Here is an 18,484-nt window from a genome sequence, read left to right as displayed (position 1 = left end):
AGAAATGGTGAGATTAATTGTAGCTCTTTTGGTAAGGATGACTTGCAGTTTTGGTGTACGGATACACAAAAATTTGAATTTACATCGTCAAAGTGCACACTGACCCCAGATGATGGGAGCTTGGTTCACTGAGACACTTCATCAAATGGCAAAAAGCGTGAAAATTACTTCACACCTTAATGGAATTTTATATTGACAATGTCACCTCAATTCTTTCCATTTTTGTCTTTGTCTGTTCCCTGTTGAAGGCAATGACTTGTCCTGGGGATAATGATCGATCAGTGATGGTATTCCTGCCGTTACATCACTCCACTGATCATTTCTCATGACTGAGTCTGGAGACTAAAGTGCTATTTGATTATTCATCTTGGCAGTCAACAGAATGAGAGCTGAGCACCTCCTTCCTCAGGGACTGGACTTGCAAGCACGACTCCTGTACAGATTGGTAGATGATATCAGTTTCAGAGACCCTCCTGGGATATCCCTACATCAGGGTCACTCAGGCCAACTTCAATTATACATCGTCTCTTCAGAGAATTCTGGCAAATGCAGTATGGCCCAGGAGTTGAATGCTGAGCTTGCATAGCCTACAGTCCAGTTCCCTAATCAAGGAGTGCATTACTTGGTGGAGTTAGATTACATTAGAGGTGTGCTTAATTTATAAATTACAAGAAATTATTTACAGACACGGTCCAAATCCAATTCAATTTCTCTCTTTCTTCAGTAGCAGTAAACTTAATGGTTTGAAATATCTTATACTAGCAGTCATTACCTGATGATGCCCATAGTCTATTGACATCAGAGCTGTGTATTTGGTTTCCTTTCCATCTTTGGAACTTTTAAGTTCTAGCTGCAAATGGTGCCAATCCCCATCATTTACTTTTATTTGGTCCATTGTCAGAGCTGTGACTTGGCTGCTCGAGCGATACACATTTAACATCACATTTCCCTCACTCAGCTGAAAAATATAAAGATGTCACTGTTAAAAGTACAGAATGAAACAAAATAAAGCAGCAAACACCATCATGAAACAACAATTTGCATTTAGTAAGGGTACCTCTAATGAAGTCAAATATGTCTGATGTCTTCATAATGATGTCAGCAAGCAACATTTGACAAACAGAGGTGGAGAAGAGAGTGGATGAGAGTGAGAGAGAACAAGAGAGAACAGAGAGAATGAGACAGACAATTAGATGGTGGGAGGGAGGAGAGAGAGAGAGAGACAGACAAACAAACACAGAGAGACAGAGAAAACACTCCCTCACTATTGCACTGTAGCCTGACTTTTGTGCTTTAGTTTCTGCAGTAGGACTTGAACCCTCAGTGGCAAGAATGTTATTAAACTGTCCACAGAAGATACATGGTTTAGAGTTTGTAGCATCACCTTAACAAGCAGTTATCAACTTCTATTGGGGGGTGGGGAAGGGAGTGGTTAGGACAGGAGTTGGTGGGGCAAGGGCATGTAGCCTTCTCTGATAATTATCTAGTAAAAAACTTATGAAATGGCCCTTATGGATGTGTGGGCAGGTGTATGCCTAAGAACATGAAGGATGTAGACTTCTCCAAATGCTGAAAAACTTTGCTCAAACCTTCAGCTTCTATGGAGATCTCAGCTGAATGATTTACTGCATTTGCCCATTCATCGCACACAGCCTAAGAAAACTGGCTCAGATTCCTCCAGATGAAGCAAGAGGAAATGGCAGGGACCATTCTCTAAACTGAGAAGGTGTTTACAAAGAGTGTATTTCATATGAAGAACACCATTGCCATTGGTCAGTTTCCTAGATCTTGGAGTTTCTTTTGGTGTGCTAAGCAGGTGCTGCATGCAGAGTTAACAGCATAATAGTTCATGAAATTGTGAAAATATTTTAAAAGTAGTGTTGCAGCACTTAGCACACACTTGTGCACTGCACAGAACCTATATGGCTCCCAAAGAGGCCTTTATGTAGAGCCTGCAGCTGCTATTTCATTGCTATCTGACTGCTAGGAAGTGAGTCATTGCTTAATGAATTCTCTCCGCAGCAGTCACAGTATAGCGGCATAACAGTCTGCCTTTCAGGTGGGAAGCATGGGGGAAGGATGACAAGTGCACTCCACAGTGTGCCTGTGATGAACTGGACAGCTGCAAGTAGCCACAAGTCATTGTGAGTGCAGATTCATTGAGGGGCCAGAGATCACAGCATCAGTGAAGCCTGATGCCTACTTTTGAACGAGTGAAGTAACATTGACTCTCCAGACTGGATAGAAAGCCAATGGATAAAGAACAGAGACTATCAGAATGATCAGTATCTATCAGGACCTATCAGGAAGGGCATTAGGAATCACAGTAAACATGACTGCAAACCACTATCATTTGCTGTTGACCAAATTCTCCTATTCTTTTCAAAAAATGATTGCTCGTGTTAACATGTGAGAACCTCTTTCAGGTTGTGAGACCTCAAGTAGAACATAAGTCTGAAGAATAAATGCTGTATGAGGCTTGCACTGGGAATGTAATTGTTGTGGCTCCATATTGTAAAAGGTTTTAGCTAATAAATTATCTGCAACTAGATTTATGGGTAAGAAAACCTTTTTATAAAGTTATATCAAAGTTCCTACAATTACTAAGAGACACAAGAGACTACAGATGCTGGAATCTGGAGCGATAAAAGAGCTGCTGGAGGAACTCAGCGGGTCAGGCAGCATCCGTAGAGGGAAATGACAGTCAACGTTTCAGGTCGAAACCCTTCATCTGGACTGGTGAAGGGTAATGAAGGGTCTAGATGAAGGGTCTTGACCTGAAACATCAACTGCCCATTTCCCTCCACAGATGGTACCTGACCTGCTGAGTTCCTCCAGCAATACGCAAAACCAGCTCGGTTTTGCTTTCTCCAATTACTTTGAGGATTAAAGTATCTATAACTCTTCCAGGAGAGATTACTGTAATTCTGTCTTTCCAGCCCAAAGCAAATTCCTAAGTGGCAGAAAGTGCACAAAATGTCAAAGGTAAAAATGAGGGGCTGTTTCAAACCTGACTGTTCCGAATCCTGTGCATTGTATTATTGGGACCGTATACACAGAACAATTGGATGATTTAGTTTTGCAATACTACACGATCTGAGTCATTAACATAGATACATTTTGAAGCAATGTACTTTCGTTCTTCGATAATGTTAGCCATAGACTTGTTCCTTTTAAGGTGCTTCACAGACGTTGGTATCAGATCTGGAACTTCCTTTACAAACCATCTTTCCTGACATCAGGATATCAATTGTCATGTTTAATTTTCTGGAAGTGTGCTCTCTATTGTAATGTAGGAAAATACAGCAGCCAATGGTCACGTAAAGCTCCTAGTAAAAACCTGTGAAATGAAGGCCAATTGAAGTGTTTTGGTGATGATGACTGAGAGATAACCGATGGTCAAGAGATGTTATGATGCAGAGGGTTGAGACTTGGTTGGGGGGTGGGGGGTCCTGTGAATGGAAGGGGCAGTGGTTACTGATTTCCCTGCTCATTTTCAAATCATAAGAATGAAAGAGGAGCAAGAGCGTTCCATCCAGCCCTTTGACCCTGCTGATCTTCCATCTTAGCACCATTTTCAAGCATTTCCCCATGTCTCTTGATTCTTTTAATACCCAGAAATCTATTGACCTGCATTTTGAATGAGTATAACAGCTCAACTTCCATAGTGCTGCAGGGTTCACCACCCTCTGAGTGAAGATATTTCTCCTCATCTCAGTGCCTTGTTCTCAAATGCACCCTCTGGTCCAAGACAACTCAGGCTGTTAACTTAAACCATAACCATAAACCATAAGCTTAACATTTGCTCTCCTTCTAGTCTGTCAGATTCTCCAGGAATTTTGTAATTTTCATTGACATCTTCTCTCATATTCCCAAACTCGACAGAATACAGTCCCAGTCTACTCAGTATCTCCTCAAACAGCAAACTTGCCATTTCTGAAACCAATCAGGTATCCCTCTATGGTAAGTGCATCCTTTCTAAAGTAAGGAGACCAAAACTGTACAGAATACTTCAGGTGTGGTGTCATCAGGGCCCTATACAACTGTAATAAGATTTCCTTACTCTTGTAATCCAACCTGCTTGTATAAAAAACTACATGCTGTTTGGCCTCTAAATCACTTGCTGCACCTGATCAAGTACCAATTATCTAACATGTCACTGGATCTTTAATATCCACTCAAGAAGGTCAATGGGAGTTTGTTTTAATGCTGCATTGGAAGAACAAGTCCATGAGCATTGCACTGGGGAATCAGCCTGCATTATATACTCCAGCCCTGGAAAGCGGTCTGGACCAAAAGCTGTAGACTTACAGGTAAGTGTATCATTCATGCAAAAATATTACAACCTAATTCAACAACCCACTTTTACTATTATTCTCATGATGATGGTGCCAGAGCACATTTGTTGGTTTTTCAGTGTACGCTGAATTATTTACAAATAGATATATGGTACTCAATTAGGGCAGAAAGTTCTTAATAGAAAATTGGAAGACCTTGAGGAAAAGAAAGTAGGTTTGTGTAGCCAAGGATGTTTGTTTCAATCCACCCAGCCGTAAACACAAGTCTACTTGTTAGGGATAAAAGTTTAATCCAAAACATCAAAAGCAAGAAGAAAATTGATCTTGAGAGTGAACAAGGTACTTGTCTGGGTTTTTTCAAGCTCTGAAGAGTGATGAAAATAAATGATAATCATTATTACATCCTCATTCATGACTGTCATACTTTCATATAAAATTAAATCAGGATTTGAGGATTATTCCCTACTTGGATTTACAGTTCATTTGGTAGATTATTTTCCTCCAGTGAAATCACATTTTTGAAAGTTCCTTACATTTCCAAATGGAGGAAAACAATTAGTTAGACAAAAATAAGGGGTAGGATCTTCTGAAAGCACACTGCCAGTCACTACCATAACACCTGGTACTTAGGGGCTTTACTAATTACTAGCTGCTTGAACCCCCCCCCCCCCCCCCCCCCCCCACCAAGTCACGACTCGTCCTGCACAGTTCACCCCACTGCATCATTGAGCTCCACACTGGGCAGGCCAAAAGCACTTGTTGACTATTGTGTCAGTGGATGGTATCTAGTACTGGTAATTCAATTGATGCACCAGGTTTACATTATGACAGCAGGCACATCCATGCCTTGTAAAGCAAGCAAAGTTGTACCCTCCCCAGCCCTCCCCTTCTGAAGAAAGGTTGAGCGAGCTAGGGCTTTGGAGTGAAGTAGGATGAGAGGCGACTTGATGGAGGTGTATAAGATTATGAGGGGCATAGATAGAGTGGACAGCCAGCACCTTTTCCCCAGGGCAGCAATGGCCAATACCAGAGGACATCAGTTTAAGGTCAAAGGAGGAAAGTTGAGGGGAAACGTCAGAGGTAGGTTTTTTTTTTACACAGAGAGTGGTGGGTGCTTGGAATGCACTGCCAGGAGTGGTAGTAGGGGCTGATACAATAGGGACATTTAAAAGACTCTTCAATAGGCACATGGATGTAAGAGAAATGGAGGGTTTTTTTTATTTATACAGCACCGTAACAGGCCCTTCCAGCCCATCGAGTCCATGCTGCCCAATTACACCCACGTTAACCTACGTCTTTGGAATGTGGAGAAAACCGGAGCACCCAGAGGAAACTCGCGCAGTCACGGGGAGAACATACAAACTCCTTACAGACAGCGGCGGGAAATGAACCCCAATCACTGGCACTATAATAGCGTTACGCTAACCGCTATGCTACCGTGCCGCTGTGTTATGGGCTGTGTAGGAGGGAAGGGTTAGATTGATCATAGAGTAGGTTTATGTAGTCGGCATAACATCATAGGCTGAAGGGTCTGTACTGTGCTGTACTGTTCCGTGTTCTCTGTTCTCTAGAATACCCAGCCTCAGCCAATCTCCAGTCTCGCCTGGCTCTGATGCTCAATCCTTCTGATCTCTGGCCCTCCAGCTCTCTCAAATGCTCATCAACGTTGTAAAAATGCCATAAGGCTTCACAAATGGCAAAACAAAAATGCCCAGTTTTTCACTTTCAGTAGTATCCAGTTAGCAGAAAGATAAGTGTTGACCAGGACAATTCAATAGTTCTCTTCCACAAATATGTCTAAAGGATTATTTAATGGTCAAACAAACAGACATTTCTGTTTAACATCCCATTTGAAGGTTGACACCTTTAACAATGCAGGACTCCAATGGCAATGCATACAAGTGTCAGTCTTGATTATGTATTTAAAAGACTCAGTGTGTGCTTTCAGCATATAACTCTGTCTCAGATGCTGAAGTAATACTGAGCCAAACTGATTACCAAAAGATAATGTAAAAGTACAACAGAGTAAACAGTTTATGAAAAGTATACTGGATTCAACATTTAGCAGGATAAGCAATAAATATTTACTTAAAAATATGTATTCTGTTGTATGTGCTAGATTTTAATGTTAAGTAAAACATTCCTAATATTAAATAGTGCAGTATTAATACTTCTTCATTGAAATACTGCAATCTCAAAACTTGCTGAAGCAATTTTCTAATCCCTTTTGTAATCTTTTGGGGAGGGGCAATGGGGAAGTGGTTAAGTTAACCATCCCTGATGGACTTTCCTTACTTCCTTAACTGATTTGTAGTCTTTAATCTCGAGTTTCATTCTAATACTTTAGCATGCTTCCCAATAGTTGATTTCAATACTTTAAGATAAATTAGAGGAATTGAAAAAAAATCTGAAATATCCCCCTCTATCCCCCAACCATCTGGTATTTTTATTCATTCATGTGGCAGAGGCATCATCAGCAAGGCCATCATTTATTACCTATCCCTAATGTCCCTGCACCAAGTGGCTCCAATGCTTCATCAAAGGACAGTTAAAAATCCATTGATGTGGGTCTGTAGTCATGTGCAGCCAAAGCTGCAAGGACAACAGGTTTCCTTCCATACAGGATGGTAGTGGACAAGATGGGTTTTTGCAACTTATTTATCTGATAATCTCATGGTGAGCATCGATGAAGCTAACTTTTTAATTCCTGATATACTTAACCAATCGAATTTAAATTCACCATCCGCCACAGTGAGATTTGCATCATTCACTAGGCTTTTGGATATTTGTCTAGCAACTTAGCCACCAGCTCATTGCTTATCACCACCTTATCCCCTTTTCTTTGATGTTGCTATCCAGGATATATACTTAATCACACAAATAATTTGTAAATTATTTTATGAAATGTATCAACTTCTGAAATTACCAACCTGAATGCTGACTGTTGAGAACTGACCAGCATCTGCTCGGATAAAGAGCCCATTCTCTTGCCGTGTACGGAACATCAACCCAATGTACCAGGGCAAAGTGATTGTGCTGACAAGATTACTCCATGAAACAAGGCTGTTACCCAGGAACCTTTGGGGACTTGCCATTACTAAAACAGGAAAAAGATCAGTTCATCACTATATTCTTACTGGAGACAGACATGAAATATTAATCAAACCAGAAAGTTACATTTCAATTTACAGTGCTATCAATTAATAATTAGCCACCTAAATAAATCATCAACAGATTTATTTTTCATGTACAGAATACTATAGCTTGCAAATCCTTCTCAGCTTTTCATAAAATGTACCTTGAAACTGGAAAAAATGTAAGATGCCCGATAATCAATAGATTGTCATTTATCTTCACTTTATTTAGTTTAAACCCAAGTCAGTTAACACAAACTGGCGCATAGCTGGTGTGTTCAAATAGAAATAATGGGTAACTCTGTTTTTTTTAATTGACTAACTAATGTGAAGACCCGAAGTTCATTGTACCAGGCACCAGGGTTGAATAAATAAAAGAACAGAAGGGGTCGATCAGATAGTAATTAGGTGCAATGATATTTTTTAGTTCTGACAGAGGCTTGCAAGCAATGTTCTTCATAATAACTTGTTTTGGAAACTTCACAAATTTCTATGCACTTCTTTCAAATTGGGACCTCTCCTCATTTTTCCTTCCAAAATGAATTATTTCACACTTCCTTCTTCAGGCTTTTAGACCCAGATTGTTTTCATTTGTACATATTTTGTTCATTTACTTTGATGCATGTCCCTTCAATATAAAATAAAACTATATAAGCAATAAAAGAAAAGCATTCCCACAGTGCACGAGTTTCCAAGACCTGATATTTCCGCTAACAATTATGGACATGAATGAATTTTCTCATTTCAGTATCTCCTGTGTGGTCTTTGCTTTGATAAACTTTTGTGGGGTCAGGAAGGGAGAAGATGATTTCAGGAAAGAAATGAATTCCATGCTGCAGAGGAGATTATCTATATAAGCTGTGACAATTTATAGAGCAGTATATATTGTTACAGTCCAGCAATCTGGTGGAAGATGAACTCTGTTGCTGCTGAGGTTGTAGAAGTAGTTCTGTGGCAGAGTGCATCCTTTTGAATTTAAGTTTACAAATATAAAAATGTTGAACTCTAAGGTTGAAACTATCAGAATAATTCACACACACAAAGACCAACTAACCTTTAACCCTGCTACAAGGAGCTCTCCCATGCAGAACTCTACCATGTAAACCTCAATAGAGTTTTGAGCTTTCATGTGAGTGTAAGCCTGAAATTGGATTGGCCAATGAATGTCGCCTTGCGTTAATATATATAGAGAAACCTTTTGTCGCTATAATAACCCTTTACTGAATTAGTTTACATTTTGAACATCATCACAGGGAAGTATTAGAACCATATAATTGCATGACCGTATCCTTTCAAAATGACAAACTGACATTTGACGAAGAGTTAGATTCAGTGCAAAAAGGTGCCACACAGAGTGAGCACTTAACAGATTTGGTTCTAGTTTAAAGTCCAAAGGACAGCAGATAGTGGATCGCCACTACCTTCTCATGGGGAATTAGGGATGAACAATAGAAAAATGCTGGCCTAGCCAGTGATGTCCATATCCTGGAAAATGAATAAAACCAGAAATTGCCTCGACAGAAGTCCTTTCGAAGATAAATTGTAATTGCCAAAAAGAGTGACTGGACAGTAGGGCATTCATTGGACAGATGACCTTGGACCCATGAATACTCACCTACTGTCTCAAGCCTGTTATTGCTTTATTGATAAGAAATAATCACCAACTTATAGCTGTTGAATCATACAACAGTCAGATGGAAGAAAGTGAACCAGATAGATGGAGCCACAAGAGACTGCAGATGCTGGAATCTAGAGCAACAAACAATTTGCAGGAGGAACTGTCTCTTTTTACCCATCCTTTAGGGCTATACATAGCCTGAAAATCCTGATTGGGCAAGTCAATTTCTCGTTTGAACTGAAATTATTTTGCATACCACTTTTGCCTATACAGGTCAAATATTTTTTTAAAAAACCTATAAATTAAGAAAAGGCTTCCAAGTCTTATTTAGTATTTTGATTTTGAACAGTAAGGTTTCTACTGATAACAATTTTTAATAATAAGCTTTATTTGCCAACTCTTTTATATTATTCCTGGTAAAGCAGGACTGTTCGTCTCCATTAGCACAGCAATTAATGTTTGGGTTGCTTCAACAGTGTACAAAATGAGTTTCACCAAACTTTGGCAGGTAAATAATATGCTCATTTTTAATTGCCCATATACCTTGTTTCTGCTGGAAGGGAATGGTTAAAATATAACTCTGTTTCTCTTTCCGAATAATGTTTCAGGTCGAAAACCCTTCTTTGCCTGTTCTGACAAAAAACCTGATACGTTCACTCTGTTTCACTTTTTGTAAGTGCTACCTGACATGTTGTGTGTTTCCAACATTTTCTGCTTTTGTTTGAGATTTACAGCACCTGCAGTTATTTTGCTTTTCATTAAAGTCAACTTCACTGATTGTCAGGACAAAGCATGAACTGCACCAGAAAAGAATCTAACTGAGATGGGCAACAGAAAGCTTGACTATTCAATACTTCAGAAAAAGTAACAGGTGAAAACCAAGACTAAACGTATGTATTTAAACAATCAGCCTGACATTACTGAACAGGAAATTCTATAATGATCTAAAATCCTGATTGAAACTTTGCAGTAGCTGCCTACACTATCATTTCAGTTACTCTTATTTCACACAATCATTTCACCTTGGTTTGGCAATGATCACTCACAATTTAAATTCCACTGATGGCTAAGTAGAATTGTTACCTTCTGATCACATCACTTCAACCACATTGCTTCTATTTCCCTCTTTCCCAGAAGACATAGACAGGGATCAAAACTGGCCTTCTTTAGATTGTGGAACTCAAGTCACTTGCAGAATTAACTTGGTAAATCGTCAATGGAGCCTTATCTTCTCCTTTATATAATCTTTCATGTTTGTGTTTCAGATCTCCACAACCAAAAGCACCCTTACTGCTGCAATAGAGCATGATATTTTTCAGCAGTCTTGTTCAATATTTTTTATCTTATATAGGGACTCATTCCAGATTGGCTTGAGAAAAAGTACAATATTTCAATGGCTTTGGTGATCCCACTGGATAATTAGCATGTGTCTTTTTTTTAAAAACCTGTCTAGCCCCTTGTCCAAAGAGCAAGATCCTGCAGGAGCTGCTCCGAGTGTCACACTATCCTCTCTGCCAGCAGCAACACATCCAAAAGCAAACAGCTGCAGCTGAGGGAAATGGACAGCTAAACTCAGCATCAACCTACAAAACCCAAACACAGATGTAAATCATTAACTCCTCATACATGCAGCTGCCTCCAGGGAATCTCCATAGTGCCTTCTATTGTTTTACAATTAATGGCAAATCATTTGACCCACATATACCACAGGGCAGCTTCTGTGATCAGACTTAACAGGTTTGTAAAATTAGAACGGAACGGAAGCACCTGTCGAGAAGGAAACATTGAAAATCAGAATTTATTTTTCCTTTCTCCTGTTGCTGAGAAAGTGAATTTAGCATTCAATTAATACAACTTTACCTTGGCCTAGAGCTATTGATAGCTGAATGTCTCGAGAGCCTTATCAGTGTATTCTGAATAAACAATGTGTTTCCTCAAGATGAATGCTTATTTTTTATTCTTTCACAGTATGTGGGTACTCATTGCAAGGGTCAGCCGTTATAGCCCATCTGTAACTGCACTTGAATTGAATGCTTACTGGGTCACTTTGAATGTCCAGTTACCTACAGGCCAGTCTAGGTACGTTTTCTTCTCTAAGTGACAAGAGCAAACTAGCTGAATTATTATTATAATTTGGCAGTTTCATGGTCACCATTCTCAATCCTAATCTCTTTTTCAATTCCTGTTTTACTTAATTGAATTAAATTTTCCAATTTGCCATAACAGGATTTGAACTTGTGTCTTCAGATCATTAGTTCAGGTCTCAAGATTACGTGTTCAGTAAGATAACTAGTACATTCCAGTGGGAAGCTTATTGGAAAAGAGGTGCCGTATTGTGGCAAGAAAGACTAAAAGAAAGTGTTGGGGCAATGATGCAGCCTTGCTTTAGAACTAAGGTATGCATTATTATGTCTGTTGAAGCCAAAGGCAAACAATCATAGAGCATGGAAACAGGACTCTTGGCCCACAGAGTTCATGCTAATTTCCACTCTACTGCAACCTCCTTACCTTTGTCCTACCTAGCAAGCTCATGAATAAATGCATCACTGTTTAACAGGAAGGATTGATTTAAATTATCCTAGTAGCCATAGAGGTCTTAAATTAGCATCAACACTCGTGAAGGAGGGGGCGGGGGAGGGGGAGAAAAAGGTAAGTGAAAAATATGAATAAAAATCATCCTATATAGTCCATGAATATGAGTTAATAAGATTAAACTTTAGATCTCCCAAGCTAAAATAAGCTACACTGATTGAACATCTTGGCTCAAACTTGATAGGTGGGCAACTTGAGTGAGCCACAAGCAACAAGCACCCAGCACATTTCAAAAGAGATGGATTTTTTTTCTTTCACCCTCATTAGCAATAATTTATTGGTTGTCAGACACTTTGGGCACCTTCAAAGGGTTCACAAGCCACCCTGGGTTACAAATGGCCTATTTATGGACACCCCAACATAAGGATAAACTCCGATAACATTTTTAAATTCAGAAGTCTGACATACATACATATGTTCATTCCTACAAACAGTAGAACTAGTTTCCTCTCTCTCTCTCCACTTTTAGTAATTTTTCTTAACTGTCTTATGTGTTTTTGATGCCATTCATTGCAATACTGTGGAGGTATGGTTACCATATTGAGTGAGTTTTATGTATTTTCCGATTTATGGACAAAGTCGACTTAAGAATGTCATTTCCCTTGATGTCTCCCACACCCTGTCTTTCCTTCCTGAATTCTTTGGTACAAACTGCTGACTTTTTAAATTTCCCTGCCACATTAGTTTTTAAATTAGTGGCTGTTGAAATTAGTCATGCACAGTATGTTCTATTAATAGCTGATAGAAGAGTGATGGAACGCTAAGTGGCCAAAGAAACTTTCACACAGCACTTCAGGATGAACATATTCCTATTTCATTTGGGCAAAATCCCGGTTTAATGTACAAACTATATAAAGAAATGTTTACTGACCAAGTCCTCTTGAACTTGCATTCAGAATTTAGACCCTTAGTAAAGCTTGAAATATTGTTCTGGAATAACATTTTCTGTTTCAATATTTTAAATTTCAATATCTTATCTGTCTCCATATAGTCTCTTAACTTACTTTCTTTACAACGCTTAAGGGTTGCTCTAACCCTTCTAGATTACTTGGTCTTCTGACACAGGAGAACACAGGCCCTTTCTATTTTGCTTTAGAGCTGGGGTGCACAATGGTATATAGATTAAGTTACTGGACCAGCAACCAGAGTTCTAGACCACTGAAGCAGGGTCATGAGTTTGAATCACACTGAGGCAGATGAGGAATTTAAATTCAAATAATTTAATAAATCTTGAATTAAAACTAATCTTGTAATCATCATTAAAAACCCTTCTGGTTCACTGAGTCCTTCAGGGAAGAGAATCTGTCAACACTACCTGGTCTGGCCATATGTGAGTCTAGATCACTCATGTCATTGTCTCTTTATAGCTCCCTTGGTTCAAGGGTATCTTGGGATGGACAATATATGTCAGTGTTGTCAGCAATGTCACATCCCATGAACTAATTAAAAAAAACTAACACAGCATGGCCAAAACACAGAAAGGTCTCTGCATGGCAGCTTGTAACTGATACTGGTGATTAGGGTTGGGCAGTTGTGAATGGTGAGATTGGAGGATTGATAGGGGATTAGAAACCAGGGGGAATGGATATTGGAGAACATCACTGGCACTCAAAGGAAATGGGTTAGTAATGGCCTGTGTTCTTTTGAACATGGGGGTCAAGAACATTTTTGCCCTTTTTGGCACCACACTTCTTTCAAAAACTACACACAGCGTGAAATATAGTCCAGGCTGTGGTTTGACTGAATGTAGTAAGTCTTCGTGAAGACCCATCTGCATGTCCTCAATCAGGTATTAGACCCTTTCTTTGAAAATGCAAATAGCTTGACACCTCTTGACAGTGCAAACCCCATATTTTTTCCTTTTCCAATACAGGTCATCCCCAGGTTACAGATGTCCAACTTATAGAGAGTTCATATATATGAGCAAGTGTTTGTGAGATCAGCAGGATGAATTTGCTGGCTGCTGCGGGGTTGCAGGCATCTTCTGCCATGTGGGAACTTGGGTCACGGCAATGTCATTGCATCTTGCAGAGAAATCTGAATGGTCGAGTTAAGCGCCCTGGTTTAACTACAAGTTGCCCTTAGTTGCCTATGTTTTTATTTAAATAAATTGCTGGGCGGCTGCATTTCTAATTTACAAACAGTTCAATATACAGACAATTCTCAGGAATGGAATCCTGTTGTAACTCGGAGAGGACCAGTTTGGTGTCCAGCATACTTTTGGCCAGATAATACAGACACCGACATCCATTCGGGGATTTAGTAGCCATATTAGACTAAAAAGTTGGGGCTTGGCTGCTCATTTGCCCACCCCAAGATAACTATTCATTTTGAACCCTTCAAACCTATTCACAAAATCATATAGTAACAAGTTCTTTCCTGGCCGATGACATCACTAGTATTGATGCTGGTGAAAAAGCAGTAAGTTCGTCTTTCATGCTATATTCTACCAGAGCCACCAGCTGTAACATCTCCAATAAGAGATGCGATGCAATTTACACCATAAATAAATGCATCTTGCATTCATTTCACAGCTGCAATTTCAATGTAGATTTGAAATAATTATAAAGATGATCAGGTTTTATTTTCATAACTTATGCTGTTATTTGAATCCAATTAGGTTACTACTCAGAATCACTCCAGTGTTGTTCCTGTGGGATTTATCTCTATTTCCTTTCCTTCTGATTACAATTACACAATATCACTCTGCCTTCTTTTTAAAAAAAACATTTTGAATATCTTCAAGTGTAATCTGGTAAATGTATTTATCAGCATTACGGGATGCTACAATTATGTCATTTACAAAGGTGCCAAGTCAATATATTCTGCAGTGGTGAAACTGAGATTGTGATCGGTAATAATAATGTGCTCACAAGTTTTTAATCTGAAAAGTACGTGCTCAAGAAAATCTTGCTATCCTTAATACTTTCTTGTTAAAAACACAAGGTTTTATTTTTCTTTCATCTGAAGGGTTGTTTTTAAAGCAAGACAAACTCCCTCACGCAAGAGGCAGGTGCATTGTAACTGGATCCACGGATGGAGTTCTGGAGAGCTGCTTACAACTATTCATCCATCTGTTGCATTACACACACAGTGATACATCTGGTGAACTTTTGGAGCTCTTGGAAACTTGCTGTTATGCTCTATGTTACAATACTTCTAATTCCCCACATATTAACTCTCTCCCTACTGAATAAGCTTGAACCACAGAGGTTCAAGTACAGCAGATAGTCACAGGGTAGGGAAGAATTCGTACACAATCGAACTTTAAACTTCATTAATACTACACAAGCTAACCAACAAAAGATGGAAGCAGGCTTTGCCAGAGAAAGTACTAGGCACGGTAGCGTAGTGAGCAGGCATGGTAGTGTAGCAGTTAGCATAACACTATTACAGCTGCAGAGACCCAGCTTCAATTCCAGCCACTGTCTGTAAGGAGTTTGTATGAAAACCCTCATGAAGGAAACCCTCATGTCTGTGTGGGTTTCCTCCAGGTGCTCCGGTTTCCTCCCCCATTCCAAAGATGTACAGGTTAGGAAGTTGTGGGCATGCTATGTTGGCGCTGGAAGTGTGGCGACACTTGCGGGCTGCCCCCGGAACACTCTACGCAAAAAGATGTATTTCAATGTGTGTTTTGATGTACATGTAACTAATAAAGATATCTTATCTTATTAATATTACTAAGTGTTAAAACCAATCTTCCCTCAATAAATCATGCCTTTGCAAAATAAACACATTATAGTTTGAAACAACATACACCATTTGATAAAATTCTTTTGAAGAACCATAGAATCAAACAATTCACAGGGATGGTAACTTAGCCAATGACACCTAAAGGAATGTTGGTCTTGATCTTAAATGCATAAAAATTCACTGATTGGCTGAATTCCAAGTAAGGAAGCAATGGATCAGATGCTTCAGATGCATCTTGCATACTGCACTCAGTGTTGGACAATGAATCTTATGAAACATTTATTGATCTCTCTGAGGAACCATGACCTACATTCCTCAAGTCTGAAAATTATCCATTAACCATTATCCCATTTCTGTTCTAAAAGTAATTTGTTCCCACGTTCCTATATTCTCTTTAATATCATAAAGCAATTTTATTTACAAAGTAGCACTTGTCTTACGTTCAAAGCACATTATAAAATGGAAGCTCAGAAAGTTTGTGACCGCAAATGGCTATCATTTAAATCAATCATTATTTCCACTTTGAATATGAACAAAAAACAAATTTGCTTCTTTTCCTCGGAATCCAACTTTGAAGTATCAGCTATTGCAGACTCAGAATCACCTTTTCTCTGTCTCAGCAGATTATGAGTTCAAGTCTCACTCCAAGAACTAGAAAACAAGAGTCTTGGCTGACATTCCACTGCAGTGCTGAAGGAGTGCCACACTGTCAAAGGTGTTGCCTTTCAAGAGATACAAGGTCCCATTTGCTGTCTCAGGTTGATTTGAAAGATTCCAAAACACTATTTTGAAAAGGGGCAGGGAAGTTTTCCGAAGTGTCCTATTAATATGCATTCCTTAGTTGATGACACAAAAGATCATAACTATCATAACTACTTTGTTGTCTAAGGGACCTTGCTGTGTGCAAAGTGGCTGACTATTGTTCAACAGTGACTAGACTTCAAAAGTACTTCATTGAACGCTGGGCACTTTGGGAGATCCTGTGTTTTGAAGGACTTTATAGAAATGCTATGCTGTGTGGCACTCCATCACTGTATCTCAGCTGAATGTTCTGTTCTCCTCCCATTCTCTTTTTCCTGATGTGTATTTATTATTAGTTTGTGTTGAGAGCATGTCAATGAATGTTAGCGTGTGGATCTAAGAGAAAGAAGAAAAGCTGATCCAGACCAAACTACTTTCACAGAAGGGGTTGATAAAGGGGGAAGCTAACAGCAAATAAAAAGGGTCAAGTTACTTTTTAATTGAAGTGACAATTTTAATGTTGTGACCAGGTTCTGCATCTGAATCCATACCTTGCTCACAATTCTTCCCTCCAAAGCCCAGGGGACATTCACAACTGAAGGTCTCCCATCTGTTCACACATGTTCCTCCATTCTTGCATGTGTTTGAATCACAGAAATTCCACTTGGCAGAGCACCCTACAGAGGGAGAAATTATGCACAGCTCATTTAACTGACACATACAGTATATGGCAAAACAGTGTCAACCCGGTTCAGGCTGAGAATTAATCCAGTTCCTCTAAGGTGGAACGACAAGCAAATGGAAACAAATAATCTCTACTTTTAAAAGTAAAGCACTAAAATAATTGAAATTATCTTTATTTGCATCCTGATTCATACATATTCCCCATGCTGCTTTATTTTAAGACATTATTTCCTTATTTAAATATACTTTTCTTTATTTCCTCTGTAAGGTTTTCCAGTTGCTCAGGAGCAGAGAAAATCATTTTAATATTATCTCTTGATTTTCCCACAGAATAATGCCTCTCAGTTGTATTTTCCTCTTGAAACTGTTGCCTTCTCCTCTCGGTACACTGATTATATGCAGCAGTGGTTTCCAAATTGGTGGGTGGCTGGAAAGGGTGCAGAAAATATTCATGAGGATGTTACCATAACTGGAGGGCTTGAGCTAATCAAGGAGAGATTGGATATGCTGGGATACTTTATCCCTGGGGTGTAGGAGGCTCAGGGGTGACCTGATAGAGGTTTAGAAAATCATGAGGGACATTGATAGTATGATTAGTCAAGTCTTTTTCTCAGTGGAGTCTAAAACTAGAGGGCATAGGTGAGAGGGGAAAGATTTAAAAGGGATCTGAGGGGTATATGGAATGAGCTGCCAAAGGAAGTGGTAGAGGTAGGTACAATTACAATGTTTAAAAGATATTTAGGTAGGTACATGGATAGGAGAGGTCTAGAGAGATATGCGCCAAATGGAGGGAAATGGGACTAGCTCAAGTAGACAACTTGGTTGTTGGGCAAGTTGGGCCAAAGGGCTTGGTTCTGTGCTGTATAAGCCCACAGAAGGAGCAGAAATGTTAAAAAGCAGTGAGATTATAAAAAACAAATAGTTTTTACTCTGTGTTTTTAATTGTACTGTAAAATGGTGGAAGCGGTGCAGGATAAACAAATCCGCAGAAATGGGATGTGGCAAAAGTGTTTGGGGACTCGTCTGCAGCCTCACTATATTGGTTTCTCTCATTACCTGACACTGTGCCATTATTTGCTATGAAATCAGCCATATCAATTTGCTGATTATCTATTAACAAGTTCTTCATGCATCCCATAAATTCATGATTCTGAAGTGGAAAGTCTTCAGGCAGGTTAGGAACTCCACCAAGGAGTAAAGGGCCTGTCAAATCCAGGGACCTGAGAGGCAAAAACAGAATCAATAGCAGTCTTTATTTTTGTTTCTCTTAACATTAGCTCCTTCATTCACAGATCATATTTTATCAATCACACACTATTAAACTTGAGCAATAACAGCATGAGTAATCATAGATAAATGTTTAACTGCAAGAACAGACAATGCACTCTCTTGAAATGTATAATTCATGGCAAAAAAATGTGCAATTCCATTACAAGCAACTTCTGGGTTCATGTTAACCTGGAGAGCACATTCAGTCACATAAGTAACCAGGTGGAGCGTAGTGGAAAATTTGCAAGTCTTTCACAGTTCAGAGTCTTTCAGCAAGTTTGGGACTTGCATGTGCTGATGTCCCGAACCTGCTGGCATTCTGATCAGTAAATGCCAAGAGTTTCAGATGTAATTGTCGTCATTTAGCAACAAGACCCAGACCATTGTGTTTTATTGACATTGCATGCAAGGGTATAGCAAGTGAAAATTTTGACAGATAATTAGAGCTCAATGAG

The 18,484-nt window shown here is 39.3% G+C and overlaps 1 protein-coding gene across 2 annotated transcripts in view; it reads right to left on the bottom strand.

Annotated features, from left to right (window-relative positions):
* Nucleotides 1–18,484, bottom strand: part of LOC127580781 (cadherin EGF LAG seven-pass G-type receptor 2-like) — a 231,820-nt gene that overhangs the window by 40,952 nt on the left and 172,384 nt on the right. For both annotated transcript variants that reach the window (XM_052034651.1, XM_052034652.1), the window contains exons 7-10: nt 17,817–17,980; nt 16,628–16,753; nt 7,229–7,395; nt 773–958 (exon numbers count right to left, since the gene is read on the bottom strand). In XM_052034651.1, the coding sequence (XP_051890611.1) occupies nt 773–958; nt 7,229–7,395; nt 16,628–16,753; nt 17,817–17,980 (643 nt within the window). The remainder of the gene's footprint in view (nt 1–772; nt 959–7,228; nt 7,396–16,627; nt 16,754–17,816; nt 17,981–18,484) is intronic.

Source organism: Pristis pectinata, chromosome 20 (genome assembly GCF_009764475.1).
Source record: "Pristis pectinata isolate sPriPec2 chromosome 20, sPriPec2.1.pri, whole genome shotgun sequence".
Lineage (NCBI taxonomy): Eukaryota > Metazoa > Chordata > Chondrichthyes > Rhinopristiformes > Pristidae > Pristis > Pristis pectinata.
Note: the sequence above shows the minus strand (reverse complement) of the source record. Positions and strands in the feature narration are given on the sequence as shown.